Consider the following 24,759-nt stretch of genomic DNA (forward strand, 5'->3'; position numbering starts at 1 on the left):
GAATTCTAGAATCTTGCTACTCTTTGGGGTTCTATATGGAATGTTGCTACTATTGGGTACTTGTGACCTGGATTGACCACTGTTGGAAACAGGATGCTGGGCTTGATGGACCTCTGGTCTGTCCCATTGTGGCAACACTTATGTACTTATGTGCTTGGGATTCTGAATGGAATCTTTCTACTCTTTGGGGTTATACATGGAATGTTGCTACGATTGGGTACTTGTGACCTGGATTGGCCACTGTTGAAAACAGGATGCTGGGCTTGATGGGCCTCTGGCCTGTCCCAGTGTGGCAACACTTATGTACTTAGAGTACAGCAGTGCCGGGGCCAGAGCACAGCACCCAGCCAAAGTAGAAAGGGATATGGGAGAAGACACAAGAAAAAACGAGTCATGATACATTTTTTTCTTACTTTAAAAATGTTTACAAAATAATTTTATGCATTAATGGTGTTGGAGTTTGAAGAGACAGGGGTAATATGATATGTTTTTACTTTGAAGACTTGATTTGTACATCCCTGTGATTTTTAACAAGTAGGTGGTAAATACACATTTTTTAAAATAAATAAATAATTAAGCCAGTCCAGTCCCTGCAATAGTGGCATAATGATACATCACAAAAACATCATTAGTATCCAGTAAAGGAAGCCTTTCTGGATCCCTCTCTAGCACAACCAGCTGCACTGGTCAAGTCTCACCTTCTGCGGTCTCACTGAGATCTCTGCTTGGGCCAGTATTAGCCGATCGCTTGGGGTTCTGAGTCACAGCATTCTGTCGTGTCCAGTCAAAGTTGTCCATCCGATCCTGCACAAACCCGCAGATCTTCTCATCCTCAAAGCGGCAGGTGTTATCTGAGCAGGGCGAGAAAGGTCAGAGCTATGGAAATCGGTATATTCCCAATGAATCTCTGTCACTGAGCTTTGCTGCAGGCACACCGGCCCCCCATTCCCTCCTCCCCAGATTCTCTTCCAGCCATGCTGCTACAGACACACTCAACCCCTCCTTCCAAACCCACACCTCCGCATTTCCTCCCAGCCACGCTGGTACGGGTACACTCAACCCCTCCTTCCAAACCCACACCTCCACATTCCCTCCCAGCCACGCTGGTACGGGTACACTCAACGCTTCCTTCCAAACCCACACCTCCACATTCCCTCCCAGCCACGCTGGTACGGGTACACTCAACCCCTCCTTCCAAACCCACACCTCCACATTCCCTCCCAGCAACGCTGGTACGGGTACACTCAACCCCTCCTTCCAAACCCACACCTCCACATTCCCTCCCCATCATCCTGGTACGGGTACACTCAACCCCTCCTTCCAAAACCCACACCTCCACATTCCCTCCCAGCCACGCTGGTACGGGTACACTCAACCCCTCCTTCCAAACCCACACCTCCACATTCCCTCCCAGCCACTCTGGTACGGGTACACTCAACCCCTCCTTCCAAACCCACACCTCCACATTCCCTCCCAGCCAAGCTGGTACGGGTACACTCAACCCCTCCTTCCAAACCCACACCTCCACATTCCATCCCAGCCACTCTGGTACGGGTACACTCAACCTCTCCTTCCAAACCCACACCTCCACATTCCCTCCCAGCCACGCTGGTACGGGTACACTCAACCCCTCCTTCCAAACCCACACCTCCACATTCCCTCCCAGCCACGCTGGTACGGGTACACTCAACCCCTCCTTCCAAACCCACACCTCCACATTCCCTCCCAGCCACGCTGGTACGGGTACACTCAACCCCTCCTTCCAAACCCACACCTCCACATTCCCTCCCAGCCACGCTGGTACGGGTACACTCAACCCCTCCTTCCAAACCCACACCTCCACATTCCCTCCCAGTCACCCTGGTACGGGTACACTCAACCCACACTCAACCCACACCTCCACATTCCCTCCCAGTCACCCTGGTATGGGTACACTCAGCCTCTTTCCGCCCACACTCACACTTCCTCCCAGTCTCCTGCTGCACACGGATCCAGCATCACCTCCTACGCCTCTCCCTGTATCCACACTTTAAATCCCAGTGGAGATACATGCCCAGCTTATCTGCAAAGTCAATCTGTTCCAGGAAGTTAATCGGTTAACATTTACTGTTGAAACAATGAGGCATCTGGTGTTCACAATTAATGAATGCCATTTAATTTCTGGAACAATATCACAAGACGACCTCACACTGATTATTTCTCATGGCCTTTTCTTATCCCTGTCCAGTTTTATACAGCTCCGAGTTCTTTTCTGTAGTGGTGGTATGGGACAGGCAGCCTTTACCTGGTCTTGTTATTCTACTTCCATACATGATATCTACTATAAATTGGGTTTTTGGCAGCTCTCTGGCAGCCCTTCCTTTCTCCCTCTGAGTCCTATCACAAGTGAGCCATTCTGACAGCACCAGATAGTCAATCAGCACCTACGAAAAGTCAGCAAAAAGACTTCTTATGATTACTGGCCTGCTACGTTATTACCATATGTATTCTGGTGTAGTGGTATATTTTCACTAAAGGGGTTAATTTTCCGTACGTCACCTAATTGCAAACGAAATGGGCACTTTTGAGGCTTACAAAATGAACTTTAGTCTTACCTGCTAATTTTCCTTGAGTATTATCAGACTAACCCAGACAAGAAATTTTGGCTCCCTGAAGCTGTTCCCTTCCCCTCTCAAGGCTAGTACAGGTGCAACTTCAGTCAATACTCTCTAACAAAGTTCTAGAAAACAAAACAACATACTTGCCCACAACCTTTGAGCAATAGTCTCAGAATGAACATATGAAAAGATTAACAAAATCATTAGAGGACTGAAAACCCAAATGGGGAGCAAAAGAATGATGCTCAACAGAACGCTTAGCTCTCACTTCCTCCAACACTATGTACACTGCAAGGTCTAGACTTTGCTAGACTTTTCCCTCCAATTGCAGTTTTCTTTGCTCTTTTGGTTCCTTTTTTCTTCTTTTTAATTATTTATTTATTTTTTGCGACAGATAGAATGCTTCTATACCAAGGATTTTGGGAGGACTTGGGACTGGTCTGGTAGAACTCAAGGAAAGGAAATGAGCAGGTAAACTAAACTTGACCTTTCTTATCTTAAACAGACCAGTCCAGACAAGTAAGATGTACCTACCCTGGTTTCCCTCACAGCCCTGATATGCTGGAAGGAACAGACCACTTTTGGAGAAAAAAAATCAGGGCTATAATTTTTGGTTGAAGGGTGCAGCAAAGATCAACTTGAGGCCCTGCAAATGTCTGCAGAATAAACTCCTCAGTATTCCACCCGAGTAGAATGAGGTACCTCAGCAACACTTACATCCAAGAGGTGAAAGCCCCCTCACTTCTCTTATAAAGAAAGGAAGGATCGTTGCCTGATTCCAGTGGAAGGGTAATATGACATTTGGTAGAAATGATTCAACTGGTTCTATCCTTACTTTTTCTTTGGAAAATACCAAAAAAGATCTCTGCATGAGAAAACCCCAAGCTCCAAAATGCCATAGCCTGAACAAATTGCAATCAAGTCTGTTTTTGTCTCAAATAAGGACAAGATTAAGATCCCAAGGTGGCATGATGGAGCAGAAGGGGGGAGGGGGGTGTCTTTGCAAGGCTAGGGATTTCCCAAGAATGCTCCCCTGAAAACTTGACAGGGCCACCACATGGAGCTTCAGAGAACTAAGACACAGTCCTTTCTTTAATCCTTCCTGCAGGAAGGACAGACAGTCTTCTACTGTCTCCTGCACTGGGATGATGACCCTCTGCTGATATCAACCTGCAAGAGTCTTCCAGACCTTTATATCAGCCAGGGAGGTTATATGCTCCCTGGTCTGCTGCAGAGGAGTTATGACTGATGGAGAATATCCTTGCTCTCTGTTTGCGCCTCTCAATAGCCAAGCTGTAAGCAAGTATAGGTCTGCACCTTCAGAAGAACTGGTCCCTGATGCAGTACACCCTTGCTGCACTCAAACCGAATGGGATCCTCTACCAGGATTCAGATAAGATCCATGTGCCAAAGGCATCATGGCCAATTGGAGCTATAAAAACAATCAGTCCTCCGTGATCCACTGCCTTCTGAATCACCTGACCCACTAATAACCAGAAACACATACAGAAGACAACTGATGGGCCATGGAAGAGAAAGGGTGTCTATACCTGTGACTGCCTTTTCCCTTCTCTGAAAAAACACCTCTACCTTGGCCATCAGATCCATCTAGGGCTTCCCTCACTTCTAATACTCTTGTGGAGGCATTGTCTGCTAGTTCTCTCTCTTGGGTGCAGACACTGACAACTGAGAAAACTGGCTTGCATATGGTCCACCTCAGCTATGTGAACAACCAACATGCCACAAATACTTCTGGTCCCATTTGAGTAGCATGGATAATTCCTGGGCCACTATCAAGCTTATTTTCAAAAGAGAAGGGCGCCCATCTTTCGACACAAATCGGGAGATGGGCGTCCTTCTCTCAGGGTCGCCCAAATCGGAATAATCGAAAGCCAATTTTGGGCATCCCCAACTGCTTCCCATTGCGGGGACGACCAAAGTTCCCTGGGGTGTGTCAGAGGTGTAGCGAAGGCGGGACTGGGGCGTGCCTAACAGATGGGTGTCCTCAAGTGATAATAGAAAAAAGAAGGGCATCCCTGACGAGCATTTGGGCGACTTTACTTGGTCCATCTTTTTGTTACGACCAAGCCTCAAAAAGGTGCCCGAACTGACCAGATGACCACTGGAGGAAATCGGGGATGACCTCCCCTGACTCCCCCAGTGGTCACTAACCACCACCCACACCGAAAAAAACTACTTTAAAAACTTTTTTTGCCAGCCTGAAATGTCCTACTCAGGTCCTTCGCAGCAGTATGCAGGTCCCTGGGGGGGGGGGGGGGGTGGGGGGGGGGAAGAGGTATGTGTGTGTCAGCAGAGGCATAGCGAAGGTGTGGACGTCCTTCTTTCAAACATTTTGGACGTCCTGACCTGCCTCTTCCCCCCACAGGGACAAATGAATTTCAAGGGAGTGGAATGGAGTGGAGGAGTGGCCTAGTGGTTAGAGCACTGGTGTTGAAATCCAGAGGTGGCTGGTTCAAATCCCACTGCTGCTCCTTGTGATCTTGGGCAAGTCACTTAACCCTCCATTGCCTCAGGTACAAATTTAGATTGTGAGCCCTCCTGGGACAGAGAAATATCAAGTGTACCTGAATGTAACTCACCTTCACCTACTACTGAAAAAGGTGTGAGCAAAATCTAAATAAATAAATACCCTTGATGCTTACTCAGATGGGGGAAGTAGGGCTTGCATAGTCTGCTATACCAAACCACATCAGATAATTGCATCTACCTGCTGGAGACAGAGAAATACTTATTGAAGCTGCACCTATACCAGCCATATAGGGAAAAGGAGGCAACTTCAGGAGTCTTCTGTTTCCATCTGTTGGCAGGGGAACCAAAACACACTTGTCTAGACTGGTCTGGTAAAGATACAAAATTGTACTTAGCTGAGTGGTGGTAAAACAGCAGTGGGCTTCCTAAAAGTTAAATCTCCCTCAGAGTAATGGTTAAAATGTAAAAGAGTTGCAAATTCCCCCTTTTTAATTCTTTATTCGCCTGCTCCGTGTTTTCTTAGGGACCCGATTGTGCTTCCCTAGTCTCTGTTGCAACTGAGCCGCTTACCCCATTTGAGTCACATCAACTGTTGACGTGAGGAGCTGACCTCCCTTAGAGAATTTTTAATCTCACGTCTTGGTGGCATTTTATGTTGCGACAGTGCGTACCCAAAGGAGCGCACTCAAGGAGCAGGTCATGCTCCCTGGGGCAAACTTGTCCTTTATTGTGCTCAGTCCAGTTCACTTCTGTAGATCCTAGCTCACACCCTACACCAGCGGTTTGGAATCCCCATTCCCCTATCTCCTTGGCTCTTTTAAACTACCATTCCATCTGTGTGAAATTTGTCATCATTGATTGCCAACTATCATTTCAACAGCATATATCTAATATGGTCAAAATGGGTTTTGCCATCCTAGGTAAACTCCATTCTGTATGTAGTTATCTTGGCTTTACCATGTTCCAAATCCATATTCATGCCTTCTTGATCTCACACTTGGGCTGCTGGAAATCTATTTATGCGAGTATTGCTCGTTATCAAAAGCGCCTTCAAACCTTGCATAGTTCAGCAACTAGGCTTCTTTGCCATGAGGGTAGGTTTGACCACATCACAACGATGTTCTTTTGTCTCCATTGGCTTCCTTTCCCTTTCTGCATTTCCTTTAAAATACTTACCCTGGTCCACCAGGTCTATCATTTAGGACTCCCATTATTTTTAGCTTCATATACTATCCCTTATGCTCCTACGAGATCCTTCAGATCATTGGATTCTTACTGTTTAGTGCTCCCTAGGCCTAAGCACAGCTATTTGAGATCTACCAGGCATTTGGCTTTTTATCTGCTCGCATTTAAATTCTGGAATGACCTTTCGCCATATATCTGTAGTGAATTACCATACAGGTCAGTCTAGCTCGGTAAATTGTTATTTATGAAGATTTTGAAGATTGACCAACACATGAATATTTTTTTACCTACCGGTTAAATAATAATAATAATAATATAGAAGGTACTAGCACTTAGAGGGAGATGAGAGATCTCACTAGTAACTCAGTGGTAAGAGAGCTATGGGAGCCCTCTCTAGTGAGTCAGCAGGGAGAGACATATAGGAGCCCTCTCTAGTGAGTAGGTATGGAGACAGGTACAGGAGCCCTCTCTAGTGTGTCACCATGGAGAGAGGTACAGGAGCCCTCTCTAGTGTGTCACCATGGAGAGAGGTACAGGAGCCCTCTCTAGTGTGTCACCATGGAGAGAGGTACAGGAGACCTCCCTAGTGAGTCACCATGGAGAGAGGTACAGGAGCCCTCTCTAGTGTGTCACCATGGAGAGAGGTACAGGAGCCCTCTCTAGTGTGTCACCATGGAGAGAGGTACAGGAGCCCTCTCTAGTGTGTCACCATGGAGAGAGGTACAGGAGACCTCCCTAGTGAGTCACCATGGAGAGAGGTACAGGAGCCCTCTCTAGTGTGTCACCATGGAGAGAGGTACAGGAGCCCTCTCTAGTGTGTCACCATGGAGAGAGGTACAGGAGACCTCCCTAGTGAGTCACCATGGAGAGAGGTACAGGAGCCCTCTCTAGTGTGTCACCATGGAGAGAGGTACAGGAGCCCTCCCTAGTGAGTCAGCAGAGAGAGAGGAGGTTTTACTAGTGACCTGGGGGAGAGATATATATGGGAACTTTCACTCAGTAGCAACAAATGTGGGAGCTCTTAGTAGCAGGGGCGTAGCCAGACAGACAATTTTGGGTGGGCCTGAGTCCAAGGTGGGGGGGGGCATGGAATTCATGCCCCCTTCTGCTCTGCTTTGCTTCGCTCACTGCTCCATCTGCAAGTCCAAAATATTAAATACCTGAGCAGGAGGGGATCTACAAACCCCACCAGCTGCAGATTTCCTCTTGCTCAGGCAGTCAACGCGCTTCCAAACAGCAGTCAGGAGCACTTTCCTCGAGCTGATGCCACAGCCATCAGGCTGTGCATGCATGAAAGCTAAGCATGCGCAGAGGGGCTGGTGTTGGTTTCAGCTCGAGGCAAGTGCTACCAGCTGCCATTTAAAAGAGCACTGGCCGCCTGAAGAGGAGGATCTCTGCCAGCCATAGCAAGAGTACCACAATTTTGGGTGGGCCTGAGTCCAAATAGGGTGGGCCCAGGCCCACCCATGGCTACGCCACTGCTTAGTAGTTACTCAGCAGACATAGTTAAGGAGCTCTTGTCTGAATCAGCAGTATGAGAGGTGTGAGAGCTCTCTCTAGTGACTCAGTAGTTAGAGATGTATGAAAATTCACTCAGGCAGAGTGTGGTGCACTAGCTGAAGTCTAGGGAAGATGGCTGCCATAGGTCTTTCTGGTAAACAGGCAGTGCCGATGAACCACCTGAGCACAGGACCATCAAGAGACCTACGAGATGCCCAGACATGGTAGACAGAGAAAAACATTGGAAAAGACCCAAACACATCCAGGAAAACGAATGGCGATGTCTGAAAACAGCAGTAAATCACTGGTATATTTCAAACGTCAAATTCTTCAATGCACTAGAGAGAGGATGGGGGTGAGGTGGGCAAGAACGGGGAAAGCATTTAATCACTATGTTCACGTGAATGTACGATAAATTATGAGGGGGGAGGGGAGAGGCCAGGACAGAGAGCAGACAGCCGGGATTTGCAGTTACAGGAAAATTAGTTCTGTTGACATGTGAGGACATAATTGTCTTGTAACTGCAAATCCCGTTGTCTGCTTCTTTCCTTGGCCTCTCTCATGCTGCTTAAAATTCCTCACGTATTGAATTCAAAAGAACATATAAGGTTGGAGTGAGGCCCCCAAACATGGCCACAATCTCCCTCCGTCCCATCCCCCAGCCTTACCCCGTCTACTTCTCCATACAATTTGAGAAACAAATGCTGGCTCCTGTAACCCAGTCCACACTTTGCTTCTGTACTCAGACATCAGCACAGTGAGTTAGTTGGTAACATAGTAGATGATGGCAGAACAAGACCTGCACGGTCCATCCAGTCTGCCCAACAAGATAACTCATATGTGCTACTTTTTGTGTATACCTTACTTTGATTTGTACCTGTGCTCTTCAGGGCACAGACCATATAAGTCTGTCCAGCACTATCCCCGCCTCCCAACCACCTGCCCCTCCTCCCAACCACCGGCTCTGGCACAGACCATATAAGTCTGCCCAGCACTATCCCCGCCTCCCAACCACCAGCCCCGCCTCCCACCACCGGCTCTGGCACAGACCGTATAAGTCTGCCCAGCACTATCCCCGCCTCCCAACCACCAGCTCCGCCTCCCACCACCAGCTCTGGCACAGACCGTATAAGTCTGCCCAGCACTATCCCCGCCTCCCAACCACCAGCCCCGCCTCCCACCACCGGCTCTGCCACCTGATCTCGACTAAGCTCCTGAGGGTCCATTCCTTCTGCACAGGATTCCTTTATGCTTATCCCACGCATGTTTGAATTCTGTTACCATTTTCATTTCCACCAGTGTAGCTGGGAGTGTAGCTTTCCTTAGCTCATCACAATTCACAAATGTACTAAATTTGTCTGAATCACCCCAACCTATTTACCGATAATTTTTTTTACTGTACTTGTCACTGTAATAGTACCCCTATACCTGTATTTGTTCACACCGGAGTCTGTAACCACCTCTCCGGAACTATGTAAGCCACTTTGAGCCTACTAATAAGTGGGAAAAGTTGGGATACAAATGTAACAAATAAATAAAATATGAAGAAAGACTAAGGAGGCGGGGCTTTTCAGCTTGGAGAAGATACAGCTGAGGGGAGACATGATAGAGGTATATAAAATAATGAGTGGAGTGGAACAGGTGGATGTGAAGCGTCTGTTCACGCTTTCCAAAAATACTAGGACTAGGGGGCATGCGATGAAACTACAGTGTAGTAAATTTAAAACAAATCGGAGAAAATGTTTCTTCACCCAACGCGTAATTAAACTCTGGAATTCATTGCCGGAGAACATGGTGAAGGCGGTTAGCTTGGCAGAGTTTAAAAAGGGGTTAGACGGTTTCCTAAAGGACAAGTCCATAAACCACTACTAAATGGACTTGGGAAAAATCCACAATTCCAGGAATAACATGTATAGAATGTTTGTATGTTTGGGAAGCTCACCAGGTGCCCTTGGCCTGGATTGGCCGCTGTACTGAACAGGATGCTGGGCTTGATGGACCCTTGGTCTTTTTCCCAGTGTGGCATTACTTATGTACTTAATTAATTAATCCATACAACGTTCTCATCTGCAGCTTTCTTGCTGAGTTTGACTTGTCTGTATTTAAGTGGACTTCAAGAACCTCTTAAATCCTTTTCTACTAGGACTGTATAAAGCTCATTCTTGCAAGTTTGAAAGGGCTGGAAACTAATTTGGTAATGAAAGTTACATGAGGACCTTGTAGGGGGCACTCCAAGGAGGTAACATTGCCATGTTGGTGACTTCGTGGCATTGCTGTGTGTAGCCACCATGGGGGAGGCCTGGCTCCTATGACAGAACATCTGAGCCTGAGAAATGTCTCCAATCCCAGACCACAGATGACTGAATTCTATATAGGTTTTGCAAAGTTGAGCGTTCAATCTTGGGTGCAGATGCCAGATCCACGCCTATATTAATCAAGTGATAATGATCAATTACTGGCGTTGATTTGCATTCATTGGCGTTTCGGCGCGGATCTGCCCCGTGCTGTGTTCTATAACATGTACGCCTAAATTTCATAGCGTGCATCTCAAAAGGGGTGTAGCCATGGGAAGGGTTTGGGCGGATCAGGGGGCATTCCTAGAAGTTAGGCGCAATGCAGTGGCGTAGCAAGGGAGGGGCGGTGGGGGCGGTACGCCCCGGGTGCACGCCGCTGGGGGGGTGTCGGCTCCGCTGGTTCCCTGCTCCCTCTGCCCCGGAACAGGTTACTTCCTGTTCTGGGGCAGAGGGAGCAGGGAACCAGTGGAACCAACCCCTCCCCAGCGGCGTGCACACGGCAGGCAAGAATGCACTGGGGGGGGGGGCTTGGGTGATGCGCTGAGGGGGGGTTGATGCGCCGAGGGGAGGGGTTTGATGCGCCGAGGGGGGGGGGGGGGGGTTGATGCGCCGAGGGGGGGCTTGGGTGATGCGCCGAGGGGGGTGTCATGCTGCACCCGGGGGGGGGGGGGGGGTGCGCAGCGGCGAACCGCCCCGGGTGGCAGCCGCCTTTGCTACGCTACTGGCGCGATGTTATACAATGCTATCAACTGAGCGCCAGCATTTACACCAGGTTTCAGCAGGCGTAAATGCTTGGCGCCTACTGTTAGGAGCAAAATGCGCACTAAGAAGGGAGGTTCTATATATGGCACCTAAAAAAATTCGACGCTGAAATCAGTGCCGACTAAGTGTATTCTATAATCGGCGCCTGGATTTGGGGAGCCTCTTGCAATGTACCGTCACACCATGGCTTACGCTGCTAAAACTGCAAACGACACTTTACACCTCTTACAAAGAACTAGCAAAAGCAACACGAATTCTTCTTACCTGATGGGTTGGGGTAACTGACAGCTGCAAGACAAGGAAAAGTACAAGGTAAGAGCTTTTCCAGTAGAAAGACAAAGTGAATGACAATATTTGCTCAGATACTGAAGGGCCTCAACCAAGGACAGAATCTGGCTGGTGCTGCCCCACAGGAAAAGCCAGGGGTGTAAATTCGTGCCACGCATTCGGTCCATTAGTGTGCCTTAAGAATTTTAGACCCTCTTTTACTAAGGCGCACTTACGTTTCTAGCACGCGCTACAATTAGGCGGGCACTAAATGTTAGAGACGCCAATGCATTGCTATGGGCGTATCTTAGCATGCGTCCAATGTTAGCGTGCGCCAGTGGCGTAGGAAGGGGGGGGCGGTGGCGCGGTCCGCCCCGGGTGCACGCGCTGGGGGGGGGGGGGTGTCGGCGCCGCTGGTTATCTGCTTTCTTTGCCCCGGAACAGGTTACTTCCTGTTCCGGGGCAGAGAAAGCAGGGAACCAACGGAGCCGACGCAGCTCCCAGAGACGACGTGCACTCGGCGGGGCGGAGCGCCAGCAGTAAAGATGCACTCGGGGAGGGGGGGTTGTGCACGCCGAGGGGGGGGGGGGTGCGCCGTGCTGCACCCGGGGGGGGGGGGAAGCGCAGTGGCAACCTGCCCTGGGTGTCAGCCGGCCTTGCTACGCCGCTGGCGTGCGCTAGAAACGTGAACGCGCCTTAGTAAAAGACCATCTTAATATTCTTTAACAGATAATTCAAGTGTATTAAGTTGATTAGCGCATTTAAAAGATTTTTAACGAACACTGAAAAAAAAAGTTCAAACAGAAAGCAAATGAAAATATTGATTTGTGCACATCCCTCAGAAATTCTGCTGTCCCCTGAAGCTGTGCTGCGCGATGCAACTGCTCACAGCCATTACTGCTGCGGTCTCTGTACCAGGGATATGGGATGCAGGGCCATCGAGAGGGGGGGCAGGGGGGGGCAAAATTCCCCGGGTCTCCAAGGGGGGCCCGGCACCGGGGTCAGGCCGCCGGCGCTGCAGTCCACGGTCTCACCTGCCTGCCTCCCTGGCTCCGGGCCCCCTGCATTCGAAGCGGCAGTCACAGATCTCCTCTCTTCCGGCCTTCCCTCCCTGTGCCCTGCCCTTGTCTGATGTAACTTCCGGTTTCCGTGAGGGCGGGACACAGGCAGGGAAGGCCAGAAGAGAGGAGATCTGCGACTGCCGCTTCGAATGCAGGGGGCCCGGAGCTGTGGAGGCAGGCAGGTGAAACTGGGGACTGCAGCGGCGGGGGTGGCAGCGGCGAGGGGGCGGAGGCGGGGCGCCCTTGCCCCGGGTCCGGCCTAGTCTCTTGGCGGTCCTGACTGGATGGTTCTGGATCAGAGATAGGTGGAGCTTAGTCCTACTAGAGGTACAAGGAAGCAAAGCCCAGGCTGGCCCAGTACGTTCATATGACAGGGAGCCATTTAGCAACCCTACTCCAGAGGGAGGTGTGGAGCGCTGGGGTGACTCCTAACCTATAGTTTTGTAGGTAATGGCTGTTCACTTCTCTACTGCTCTTACAGGGCATTATTATTTATTTTATTTATCTATTAGGATTTATTTACTGCCTTTTTGAAGGAATTCACTCAAGGCGGTGTACAGTAAAAATAAATCAAACACGAGCAATGGGCAAGTACAGCAGTAAAAATGTTCAAACAACAATACAAAGTATGGCATAGCATAATACATTACAATGTGAACACAATACACAATAAAACATTTTAATAGACAGCAAAGATATAACATATAGATAGACTAGTAAAAAAAAGCCCGTTTCTCATTGAAATGTTTTTAAGGGAATTTCCAGCATCCCCCTCCCTCCCTCCCAGTTCCAGGGTCCTCCCTCCCTTCTTCCCAGTTCCAGGGTCGCTGTCCCTCCCTCTGAGTTCCAAGGTTGTCGTCCCTCCCTCCCTCCCTTCCAGTTCCAGGGTCCCCCCTCCCTCCCAGTTCCAGGGTCGTCATCCCTCCCTCCCTCCCTTCCAGTTCCAGGCCCCCTCCCTCCGAATTTTAAAAGTCATCCTGACTTACCTTGTCGGGGTTATGGCGGCTGGCAGCAGCGGTAAAAAGCGTGCAGGCTCAGCACTTACTTCAGTTTTCCCTTCTCTCAGCTCTGGTCTCGCCCTCATTTCTGGTTTCCGCATTCCCTTCTTTCCATCCAGTGTCTCTCTCTCTCTCTCTCTATTCCCTTCTTTCCATCCAGTGTCTCTCTCTCTCTCTCTCTATTCCCTTCTTTCCATCCAGTGTCTCTCTCTCTCTACCCTTTTACATTCATCATTTCCACCTCTTTCTCCCCGTCCTTCAATGTCTCTTCTGTTTCTATCCCTACCCTTCCTTCCAGTGTCTTCCCTCTTTCTGATCTCAGCCAGGATCCCCCCCTTTCTCCCCATCCTTATCACCAGTAGCTTCTCTCTTTCTCCAGCCCTTCTCCATCTCCCCTCCTTCTCTCCCCACTCTCTTTTACCTCCTGTCTCCCGCTCCATCTCCCCTCCTTCTCTCCCCACTCTATTTTACCTCCTGCCTCCCACTCCATCTCCCCTCCTTCTCTCCCTATTTTACCTCCTGTCTCCCGCTCCATCTCCCCTCCTTCTCTCCCCACTCTATTTTACCTCCTGCCTCCCACTCCATCTCCCCTCCTTCTCTCCCTATTTTACCTCCTGCCTCCCACTCCATCTCCCCTCCTTCTCTCCCTATTTTACCTCCTGTCTCCCGCTCCATCTCCCCTCCTTCTCTCCCCACTCTATTTTACCTCCTGCCTCCCACTCCATCTCCCCTCCTTCTCTCCCTATTTTACCTCCTGCCTCCCACTCCATCTCCCCTCCTTCTCTCCCCATTTTACCTCCTGTCTCCCGCTCCTCCTTCCACCAGATCTTCGTTTCTTGGCCACTGCGGCTTCTCCTGTTGAGCAGCAGTGGCCGCACCAAAAAATATAAAAAAGAGCTAAATGTGGGAGACTTGGCAGGTCTGAGAGTGTGGGGACTACTCTGGAGAAGGCTCGCTGGTGGGTATCACACAATGTAATGCTCTTTGGAGAGGGTGTGGTTAGGGATACTCTTTGGGAGGACCTTAGTGACCTTGGAGGAATGTAGAGGGAGACCCTGTTCTTCAAGTACTCTGGGCCATTTCCTTTAAGGGCCTTGAAGATCAAACACAGTGTTTTAAAATTGGCCCTGTGCTGTACTGGTAGCCAGTACAGTTCTTGCAAAACTGGTATGAGGTGGTCATGTCGCTTACAACCTTCTATTAGTCTTGCTGCAGCCTCCTGAATCAGTTGGAGCTAGTCAAACCAGTGTAGAGTGCATTACCATAATCCAATCTTGATGTTATCATGGCATGCACAACTGAGACAAGCCTTGCCTTCTCAGTGTAAGGAGACAGGCAGCAAGTGACAGAGGCTGATCTTGAAGGTTGCTTGGTTTCGGGAATCAGAGTAACTGTTGAATTTAACTGTATTTCAAGGTTTCTGACGTTATTTTTTTTTTTGGGGGGGGGTTCATATTTCCCAAAAGAGATTTTGATGTCAGGTATGTATCCACTTGTGTTAGGGACCCAGAGAAGCTCGGTTTTACTTGGATTCAGGCAAAGTTTGTTGTTTTTTTAGCCCATTCTTGAATTGATGCTAGACAGGTCGTCAGTTTATCCAGGGCTGAGGGTAAGTCAGGTTCAATGGGTATGAGTAGCTGCACATCATCCGCATAGATATAGAACTGAGTGTCCATCGACTGAATTAGTTTGGCTAGTAGCTTAAAGTAGATATAGCGAATAGAATGTTGGGTGTTATTAGGAAGGGTATGGAGTCCAGGTGTGCGGATGTTATAATGCCGTTGTATCGCTCCATGGTGCGACCGCACCTGGAGTATTGTGTTCAGTACTGGTCTCCGTATCTCAAAAAAGATATAGTAGAATTGGAAAAGGTGCAGCGAAGGGCGACGAAAATGATAGTGGGGATGGGACGACTTTCCTATGAAGAGAGGCTGAGAAGGCTAGGGCTTTTCAGCTTGGAGAAGAGACGGCTGAGGGGAGATATGATAGAAGTGTATAAAATAATGAGTGGAATGGATCGGGTGGATGTGAAGCGACTGTTCACGCTATCCAAAAATACTAGGACTAGAGGGCATGAGTTGAAGCTACAGTGTGGTAAATTTAAAACGAATCGGAGAAAATGTTTCTTCACCCAACGTGTAATTAGACTCTGGAATTCGTTGCCGGAGAACGTGGTACGGGCGGTTAGCTTGACGGAGTTTAAAAAGGGGTTAGATAGATTCCTAAAGGACAAGTCCATAGACCGCTATTAAATGGACTTGGAAAAATTCCGCATTTTTAGGTATAACTTGTCTGGAATGTTTTTACGTTTGGGGAGCGTGCCAGGTGCCCTTGACCTGGATTGGCCACTGTCGGTGACAGGATGCTGGGCTAGATGGACCTTTGGTCTTTCCCAGTATGGCACTACTTATGTACTTATGTACTTAACAGAATAGGCGACAGTATCGATCCTTGTGGGGAAGGATAGAGGGTGCGTACCGGCTTTTCTGAGAAATTTGGATAATACTTAGCTTTGTTACTGTATGAGGAAGTAATGGTGAAAGGAAGAGTAAATTTAAAACAAATCAGAGAAAATATTTCTTCACATAACGTGCAATTAAACTCTGGAATTCGTTGCCAGAGACTGTGCTAAAGGCGGTTAGCTTAGCGGGGTTTAAAAAAAGGGTTGGGCGGCTTCCTAAAGGAAAGGCCCATAGACCATTATTAAAATGGACTTGGGGGAAAATCCACTCCTTATTTCTGGAATAAGCAGCATAAAATGTATTGTACTGTTTGGGGATCTTGCCAGGTACTTGTGACCTGGATTGGCCACGGTTGGAAACAGGATGCTGGGCTTGTCCCAGTGTGAGAACACTTATGTACTTATGTGCTTGGGATTCTGAATGGAATCTTTCTACTCTTTGGGGTTCCATATGGAATGTTGCTACACTTTGAAATTCTGCATGGAATCTTGTTATTCTTTAGAATTCTAGAATCTTGCTACTCTTTGGGGTTCTACATAGAATGTTGCTACTATTGGGTACTTGTGACCTGGATTGGCCACTGTTAGAAACAGGATGCTGGGCTTGATGGACCTTCGGTCTGTCCCAGTAGGAAGGGTGTAGATTTAATTATAATAAAATTAGAGAAAATGCTGGTTTGAATAAACTTTGACTAAGGAGAGGAGATGTCTTTAGATGCTGATGTTAACCTTTGGATGTGGTATGTGGAAGATACTGTTGACATGGTTGTACTGTTATATAAGTACATAAGTACATAAGTAATGCCATACTGGGAAAAGACCAAGGGTCCATCGAGCCCAGCATCTTGTCCACGACAGCGGCCAATCCAGGCCAAGGGCACCTGGCGAGCTTCCCAAACATACAAACATTCTATACATGTTATTCCTGGAATTGTGGATTTTTCCCAAGTCCATTTAGTAGCGGTTTATGGACTTGTCCTTTAGGAAACCGTCCAACCCCTTTTTAAACTCTGCTAAGCTAACCGCCTTCACCACATTCTCCGGCAATGAATTCCAGAGTTTAATTACACGTTATAATCAATAAAAGTTAAAATAAAAGTCTATACAGCCAATATTAACAAACGAGAGCAGTGTGCTGTATTTGGCCGGCGTTCTGTACTTCCTGGAGCACCACGCAGGAAGATTCATTCTTAATAGAAGGAATTTCTGTCCATTTCATCATGTCACGGTCTCCCTCTCAACACGCCTCTTTGAAGCAATGTAACTGTTAAGAATATTAAATTTAGGCCATATACCAGAAAAAAGAGAATTAATCTTTTACAGCTGGCTAAAAGCCCCTCTGTAACATTCCTGAATAATAAGGTTAAAAAAAAGAGTTGTCGGTGCTAATGTGCCCTGAATATTTTAGTAATACTAACAAAGGTGCTGGGAATGGCCGTGAATCTAAAATCAGCCCCTGAACACAAAGTAGGATTAAACGCTTTTAATTCAGAATCAGAGAAACATCACAGGTGGCTCCGAAAGGTGTTGTAAGGTCGGGTGACTTTTGGGCGCATTTTGCCCAAGCGATAACGCCTACTGTGTGCAAGTGACGTTACTGACAGCTGATTCCCAGGCAGGGGAAGCTGCTGCTTCCCCTGCTGAGCAGCAGTAGCCACTACAAACCCCCCCACCGCAGACAACCCCCCCCCCCGGTGCATCACGCAAGCCCCTCCCCCCCAAGCACATCAACACCCCCCCCCCCCCCCGCCAACATCAACCCCCTAGCCACCCGCAGCTGCCAATGGTAACGCTGTCCGGCTGCTGCTGCTTCTCCTGTTGAGCAGCAGCGGCTGCTACAAAAAAGAAAAAAAAAACCCAAAATGTTTTAAAACCTGAAATGCGGCACTGTAGACAGCCATCTGGCATTGGCTGTCGTCTCTGCAGCCGCTCCTCCTCTCGCCTCCACGTCACTGCCCCTGGAGTAAGACCCCGGAGGAGCGCAGCCTCGGCTGGAAGCAAAATGAAAGTACACATGGGGACATAGCTGCCAAGTAGTGCCTTGTAAATGAGAGTGCTAGCTTTGAAGAGTAGCCTTGCCTAGATTGGCAGCCAGTGTAGTAGTTTGAGCAGTGGAGTTGCTCTTTCGTATTTCAGCTTCTTAATATCAGTCTTGCTGCTGTGTTTTGTACTGTTTGAAGCGACTTTACTGTGTTTTCATTGCATCCTACGTATACTGCATTGCAGTAGTCTAGTAGGTACCATTATCTGGAATGATTGCCTTGGAAAAAAAAGTGTCTGATCCTTCTCAGTTTCCATAGTGTTTTGAAACATTTTGACTGTCCAGGGATAGATGTTTATCAAGAATTATTCCCAGTATTTTTATCCGTGTTTCAATTTGATATGTTTATATCTTTGTTGGTTGATATGGAGGGGCATAATCGAACGGGGGCGACCATCTCTAAGCACGGCCCCGTAAAGGGGCGTCCCCGACCGTATTATCGAAACAAGATGGGCGTCCATATTTTGTTTCGATAATACGGTCAGGGACGCCCAAATCTTGCCATTTAGGTTGACCTTAGAGATTGCCAACCTCGGTTTTCGCCAATAATGGAAACCAAAGATGTCCATCTGAAAAACGGCCAAATCCAAGCCATTTGGTCATGGGAGGAGCCAGCATTCGTAGTGAACTGGTCCCCATGACATGCCAGGACACCAACCGGGCACCCTAGGGGGCACTGCAGTGGACTTCACAAATTGCTCCCAGGTGCATAGCTCCCTTACCTTGGGTGTTGAGCCCCCCAAACCCTCACCCCCAGGTCCGCCTGCCTGAAGTACACTGCACCCACTACAACTGCTCCAGGGACCTGTATAGTGCTGCGATGGACCTGAGTATGGCATTTGAGGCTGGCACAGAGGCTGCCAAAAAAGTATTTAACCTTTTTTTATGGTGGGAGGGGGTTAGTGACCACTGGGGGAATAAGGGGAGGTCATCCCCGATTCTCTCTGGTGGTCATCTGCTCAGTTTGGCCATCTTTTCATGGCTTGGTCATGAAAAAAAATGGACCAAGTAAAGTCAGCCAAGTGCTCGTCAGGGACGCCCTTCTTTTTTGATTATCGGCCGAGGACGCCCATCTCCTAATCACGCCCCAGTCCCACCTTTGCTGCCCTGCCGACACGCCCCCATGAACTTTGGTTGTCCCTGCAAAGGAAAGCAGGCGAGGGTGTAAAAAAATCGGCTTTCGATTATGCCAATTTGGCCGCCCTTGAGAGAAGGACGCCCATCTCCCGATTTGTGTCAGAAGATGGGCGCTCTTCTCCTTCAAAAATGAGCTGGATAAAGGCCCCTTTTTACTAAAGCTTACCGTGCAGTAACGAACATTAGGGCACATGAAATGCTGTGTGCCCTAATTTATACCTATGAGCCATGTGGCATATATCGAATGCTAACGCATCCTAAGTTTTAGTAAAAGAGCACTTAAGTAATTAATTTTTATATATACATTTCGTATACTGTTTATCCCATGCTTTCTTGAATTTAATGCTTGTCTCCACCATATCCACTGGGAGTTCATTCCACACAGTCTGTAAAGAAGTATTTTTGTTTGTTTGTTTCATTTGTACCCCGCGCTTTCCCACTCATGGCAGGCTCAATGCGGCTTACATGGGGCAACGGAGGGTTAAGTGACTTGCCCAGAGTCACAAGGAGCTGCCTGTGCCTGAAGTGGGAATCAAACTCAGTTCCCCAGGACCAAAGTCCACCACCCTAACCACTAGGCCACTCCTACGATTAGTCATGAGTCAATCATCTTTCACCTTCATCCTAGGTCCCCCTTGTCCCAGAACTTCCTTTTCACGGAAAAGGGACGCATTATCATGAGTTCCAGCTGCAGTTCCAGGTTTCCTCTGCCTGGCCTTCCTTTCCCGGCGTCAGCTGCAAGAAAAGTCAGAGCCTCCAAAACGGTTGTTACATCCCCAGGACACACGACAGGAGACACAGCTTGGTGTGCACTGCATGAAGAAATAGTCCTTTTTGATGTGCAGGTTTGCTTCACAGAAGTCAGTATATGCTGTCCTAAGCTACTTAGTAGGGGACAGACAATTTGAGATCAACAGCAGATGGCCAAACCCAGTCTACACAATTGTTCATGCAGTGTATAAAGAGCCCTCGGAGATGTCATCTTCAGACATCACTGCAGCTCTGAGAAGAGAGACAGATTTTGTACTCTGAGTAACACATTTTTCATATAATTAACCATCTTCATATGTTATTGAAATGAAAAATGTTCTTAAAAGCTGCCTCCTCTCTCCGACCTGGAGAGACATCTGTAGAAGGGATTTCTGATGCCCCCAAAGCTCATTGACAGCAACATCCGCGGACAATCTGCTTTGATCAGTCCAATAAAAGCCTTTTTGAATCCAGTGCTTTAATTCAGTCTGGGAAGGTAGCAAATAAAGCCGGTCAGCCCCTACAGATTTATGGAAGAAGGCTGAGGTGGGCCTAGGCAGAGGGGAGAGAGACTGATAGAGTGAGTGTGTGAGGGCGGGAAACAAAAAACTGGCATCTTTTTGCTAATACATGTCCATCTGACAGGAAGGGGGGAAAGGAAGTTCACATCCCCACAAATCTGACCTCCCTATTTACTTATTTATTTTTTATTTATTTGTTAAATTTGTACCCCACATTTTCCCAGCTATTTGCAGGCTCAATGTGGCTTACATAGTACCAAGAAGGTGTTCGCCATTTCGGTTGATAACAAATACAAGGTTATATTGTGGTCGAATGAAGTAGGTGTGTACCAGGCCCCATGAGGGTCCAAGGGAATGAAGATTGTATATTGTCCAGTAAGATCATTGGTTATGTTGTGTTGCTGGGTGTGGGGATTTACGTTGGATCGGTGGGGTAAGCCTTTTTGAAGAGGGTGGTTTTTAGTGATTTCCTGAAGTTTAGATGGTCATGGATTATTTTCACAGCTTTTGGGAGTCCATTCCATAGTTGTGCGCTTATGTAGGAGAAGCAGGATGTGTAAGTGGTTTTGTATTTAAGACCTTTGCAGTTCGGGTAATGTAGGTTTAGGTAAGATCGTGATGATCCGATTCTGTTTCTATCACTAATAAAGTACTTCATGACTACTAGGAATTATGTGATGGGAACGACTCTGCGAAAACAAATTGCATCGAGTTTCAAAACAAGTACAGTAATACCTCAGTTTTCGTTGACTTCGGTTATCGTTGGTTTCGTTTTTTTGTCGATTTGTTCCGCGAAAAATTTGTCTTGGATTTTGTCGGTTGCCTCGGATTTTGTCGGCTTGCCCACACGTGACCTCGCTGCTAATGTTGCGAAAACAAAGAACGACACACGCGTTCTCCTGCTTAGTCCCCTCCTCTTTTCTATCTACACTTCTTCCCTTGGTTCATTAATCTCATCCCATGGCTTTTCCTACCATCTCTATGCTGATGACTCCCAAATCTACCTTGCTACCCCTGATATCTCACCTTGCATCCAAACCAAAGTTTCAGCGTGCTTGTCTGACATTGCTGTCTGGATGTCTCAACGCCACCTGAAATTAAATATGACCAAAACCGAGCTTCTCATTTTCCCCCCCAAACCCACCTCCCCGCTCCCCCCGTTTTCTATTTCTGTTGATGGCTCTCTCATTCTCCCTGTCTCCTCAGCTCGAAACCTTGGGGTCATCTTTGACTCTTCTCTCTCCTTCTCTGCTCATATCCAGCAGATTGCCAAGACCTGTCGTTTCTTTCTTTACAACATCCGTAAAATCCGCCCCTTTCTTTCCGAGCACTCTACCAAAACCCTCATCCACACCCTTGTCACCTCTCGTTTAGACTACTGCAATCTGCTTCTTGCTGGCCTCCCACTTAGTCACCTCTCCCCTCTCCAATCGGTTCAAAACTCTGCTGCTCGTCTCGTCTTCCGCCAGGGTCGCTTTACTCATACTACCCCTCTCCTCACGACCCTTCACTGGCTCCCTATCCGTTTTCGCATCCTGTTCAAACTTCTTCTACTAACCTATAAATGTACTCACTCTGCTGCTCCCCAGTATCTCTCCACACTCATCCTTCCCTACACCCCTTCCCGTGCACTCCGCTCCATGGATCCTTCTTATCTGTTCCCTTCTCCACTACTGCCAACTCCAGACTTCGCGCCTTCTGTCTCGCTGCACCCTACGCCTGGAATAAACTTCCTGAGCCCCTACGTCTTGCCCCATCCTTGGCCACCTTTAAATCTAGACTGAAAGCCCACCTCTTTAACATTGCTTTTGACTCGTAACCACTTGTAACCACTTGCTTCCACCTACCCTCCTCTCTTCCTTCCCGTTCACATTAATTGATTTGATTTGCTTACTTTATTTATTTTTTGTCTATTAGATTGTAAGCTCTTTGAGCAGGGACTGTCTTTCTTCTATGTTTGTGCAGCGCTGCGTACGCCTTGTAGCGCTATAGAAATGCTAAATAGTAGTAGTAGTAGTAGTAATAGTGTGGCGTTGTTTCTCGTTGTGTGAGCATCACCCCGCTCGTCTAGCCAAACAATTCCATGTTAAATGTTCATCGGATTTTCATTGATTCATATGGAAATAAGTGCCTCGGTTTCCGTCGGTTTCAGATTTCGCCGATTGTTTTGAGACGGATTATCGACGAAAACCGAGGTATCACTGTAATGCATTTGCCAGTGGACAGTGCAAAACTTGCTAAGCCATATTTTTACACAATTACATGGATATCAGGTCAGCTTAATTGCTAAACATCCAAATATAATCTGTATAATTCTGGCTGGGTTAGGGGTGGGGAGGAGGCAGCGCTGAAAATGATCCATCCGATATTCAAAGTGACTTTAAAGGACAGGAGAGGCTCCTGACTGCTTCGATTGCTTATCTGGGGCTAATCGCCAATACCCAGTGGAACGTAACCTGATAGTGACACTGAACAGTAGTGTAACAAGGGTGGTGGGGGCAGTCCGCACCGGATGCAGACAGCAAGAGGGTGTGCGGAGCGGGTGCGCGACTGTCGGCTCTGCCGGTTTCCTGCCCCCTCTGACGTTACTTCCTCGTCTGGGGCAGGGGAGCGGAACAGCCAACAGCTGTGCGCCTGCTCCGTGCACCCCCTTGGTTGGAGGCAAGGAGGTTAGAGGAAAGGTGGTGGGGTGATGCGCTTCGGGGGGGGGGGGGGGGTGTAATAAAAAGGATTTTAGAGATTGCTTTTCAACTCTATTTGCCTTGACCAACAAGTGCACTCGGGGTCTGTATTGTTGATTAGAAGTAATTCTGTTTAAAAATGATTGATTAACTTTGATTGTGTGAAAATAAGTTGGAATGCAGAAGATAAGACACAGCTCTAATTAATTTGGTATGTGAAGAGGAGGATGGTGCTTGTGTTCAAAGTTCAGACTGGCCACCTGGACTTGGAAACATGTGACCAAATTCCCACAGTATGGCTTGTTTACCTATTCTCAAGCATTCTGTAATTTTCCTTGGCTCTGAATAACATGTATAGAATGTTTGTACATTTGGGAAGCTCGCCAGGTGCCCTTGGCCTGGATTGGCTGCTGTCATGGACAGGATGCTGGGCTCCATGGACCCTTGGTCTTTTCCCAGTGTGGCATTACTTATGTACTTATGCCACAGACCCCAGCTGATCCATGGCTTTCCTCTGTCCATTAAAGCTCTGTCATGCTTGTCACGCTTATCCCAGGCTTTCTTGAACCCGGTTACTGGTTTTGTTTCTCGACAGCTACTCTAGGAGGCTGCACCATGTACCCATCTCCTAGTGTTTTCTGAATTCAAATTCTCACCCAGTTCTTGAGACACGTCCAGCCAGTTGAGTTTTCAGAACATCCGCAATGAATGCGCATGAGAAAGATTTGCATACAATCTCATCCGCCTAATCGTATCCCAAGGATTGATCTGAGAATCACTTCTGCAAATGCTGAGGAAGCCACGTAAGGGGGGTGAGAAAGGAGGAAGCAGGTGCAAACTTGAGCCCCAGATCTGCTCGGGTTGACCTGGGAACCAAGTAGAGCACCGAACATTTTACTCACGTTGGGAGTATCGAATGATGCGGGTGGCCGAGTCCCCGGGTCCAAAGATGGTGACGGGCGTAAGGCGCACCTCGTAGCTCTGAGGCACCTTGAGATCCTGGAGGATGTAGTCCTGTAGCAGCCCCTTCTGTAAGCCTCGTGCCGGGAAGGATTTACTGAAAGAGCTCCGAACATTCACCTGCAGTCAAAAACGGATACCCAAGTCAGCACAATCCTAGTTCAAGAAAGATCAGTTGTGATATAGGATGCCAACTGTCACAATGTTCAGGTTTCCCAAGCTTGGTCCTGGAGGCACCCCAGCCAGCCAGGTTTTCAGAATACCCGCAATGAATATTCATGAGAAGGATTTGCATGCAGTGGAGGCAGTGCGTGCAAATCTCTCTCACAAATATTAATTGTGAACATTGGCTGGGAAGCATTGCATTAACGTAAAATAAGAGAATTATCAGAAGAAACCTGACACATTCGTGTCTCAACCAAACTGTGTGTATCAAAGGGGAATAAAATATTCCTTTAAAAAAAACCCCTGTTACCGTACAAAGAAACTGACAGTAGCAAAGGCCTGCTTCTGAGTAGCAGCCATGCATTGGTTCTATTCCCTATGAAATCTTGGGGTTCTGCAAAACGGCAATCACAATGTTCCCCTTCCTCCCTCCACCCCATGGGGAAGTGTTTGTGGTCATCACTGAAGGGCAAAGCCTAGTGGTCATGTACAAGGTATATACATTTATAGAAAATAAAATACATTGTTCCACACAGGATCAGCAAAATCGGTCTCTTTATTAAAGCCGCATAATATATCACTACAATAAAGAGGGAAGGACATGGAGAGAGACGGCTTCTCTCCTTCCAAGTCTCCCTGAAGAATGACACATAGTTATGCACACTAGGCTTCCCCTTTGGGTTGGAATCAGCTGCTTCATTTCTGTCTTAGGGGTCGGTGGCACACAGGCTACAGTGCCTGCTGTCCTCAGCCTCCCCAAATGGGAGGGAGTAGGGGACCCAGAAATCAAAACCACAACCTGCTATTTGCCTTTTGTCAGGGGGAGAGAGGTTGGGATAACACTGCATGCTCTTCTCCTTCCTTACTCCTTTCTTCCACTGCATCCCAT

At 47.9% G+C, this 24,759-nt stretch overlaps 1 protein-coding gene across 1 annotated transcript in view; it reads right to left on the minus strand.

The window, feature by feature from the left end:
* The window catches only part of LOC115467379 (MAM domain-containing glycosylphosphatidylinositol anchor protein 1-like), a 137,199-nt gene extending 112,969 nt beyond the window's left edge, over positions 1-24,230 (minus strand). The window contains exons 1-4 of the mRNA XM_030199252.1: positions 24,198-24,230; positions 23,648-23,825; positions 11,093-11,116; positions 699-851 (exon numbers count right to left, since the gene is read on the minus strand). Coding sequence (XP_030055112.1) covers positions 699-851; positions 11,093-11,116; positions 23,648-23,825; positions 24,198-24,230 — 388 coding nt within the window. The remainder of the gene's footprint in view (positions 1-698; positions 852-11,092; positions 11,117-23,647; positions 23,826-24,197) is intronic.
* Positions 24,231-24,759: the final 529 nt, after the last annotated feature.

The sequence above is a fragment of the Microcaecilia unicolor genome, chromosome 3 (assembly GCF_901765095.1).
Source record: "Microcaecilia unicolor chromosome 3, aMicUni1.1, whole genome shotgun sequence".
NCBI lineage: Eukaryota > Metazoa > Chordata > Amphibia > Gymnophiona > Siphonopidae > Microcaecilia > Microcaecilia unicolor.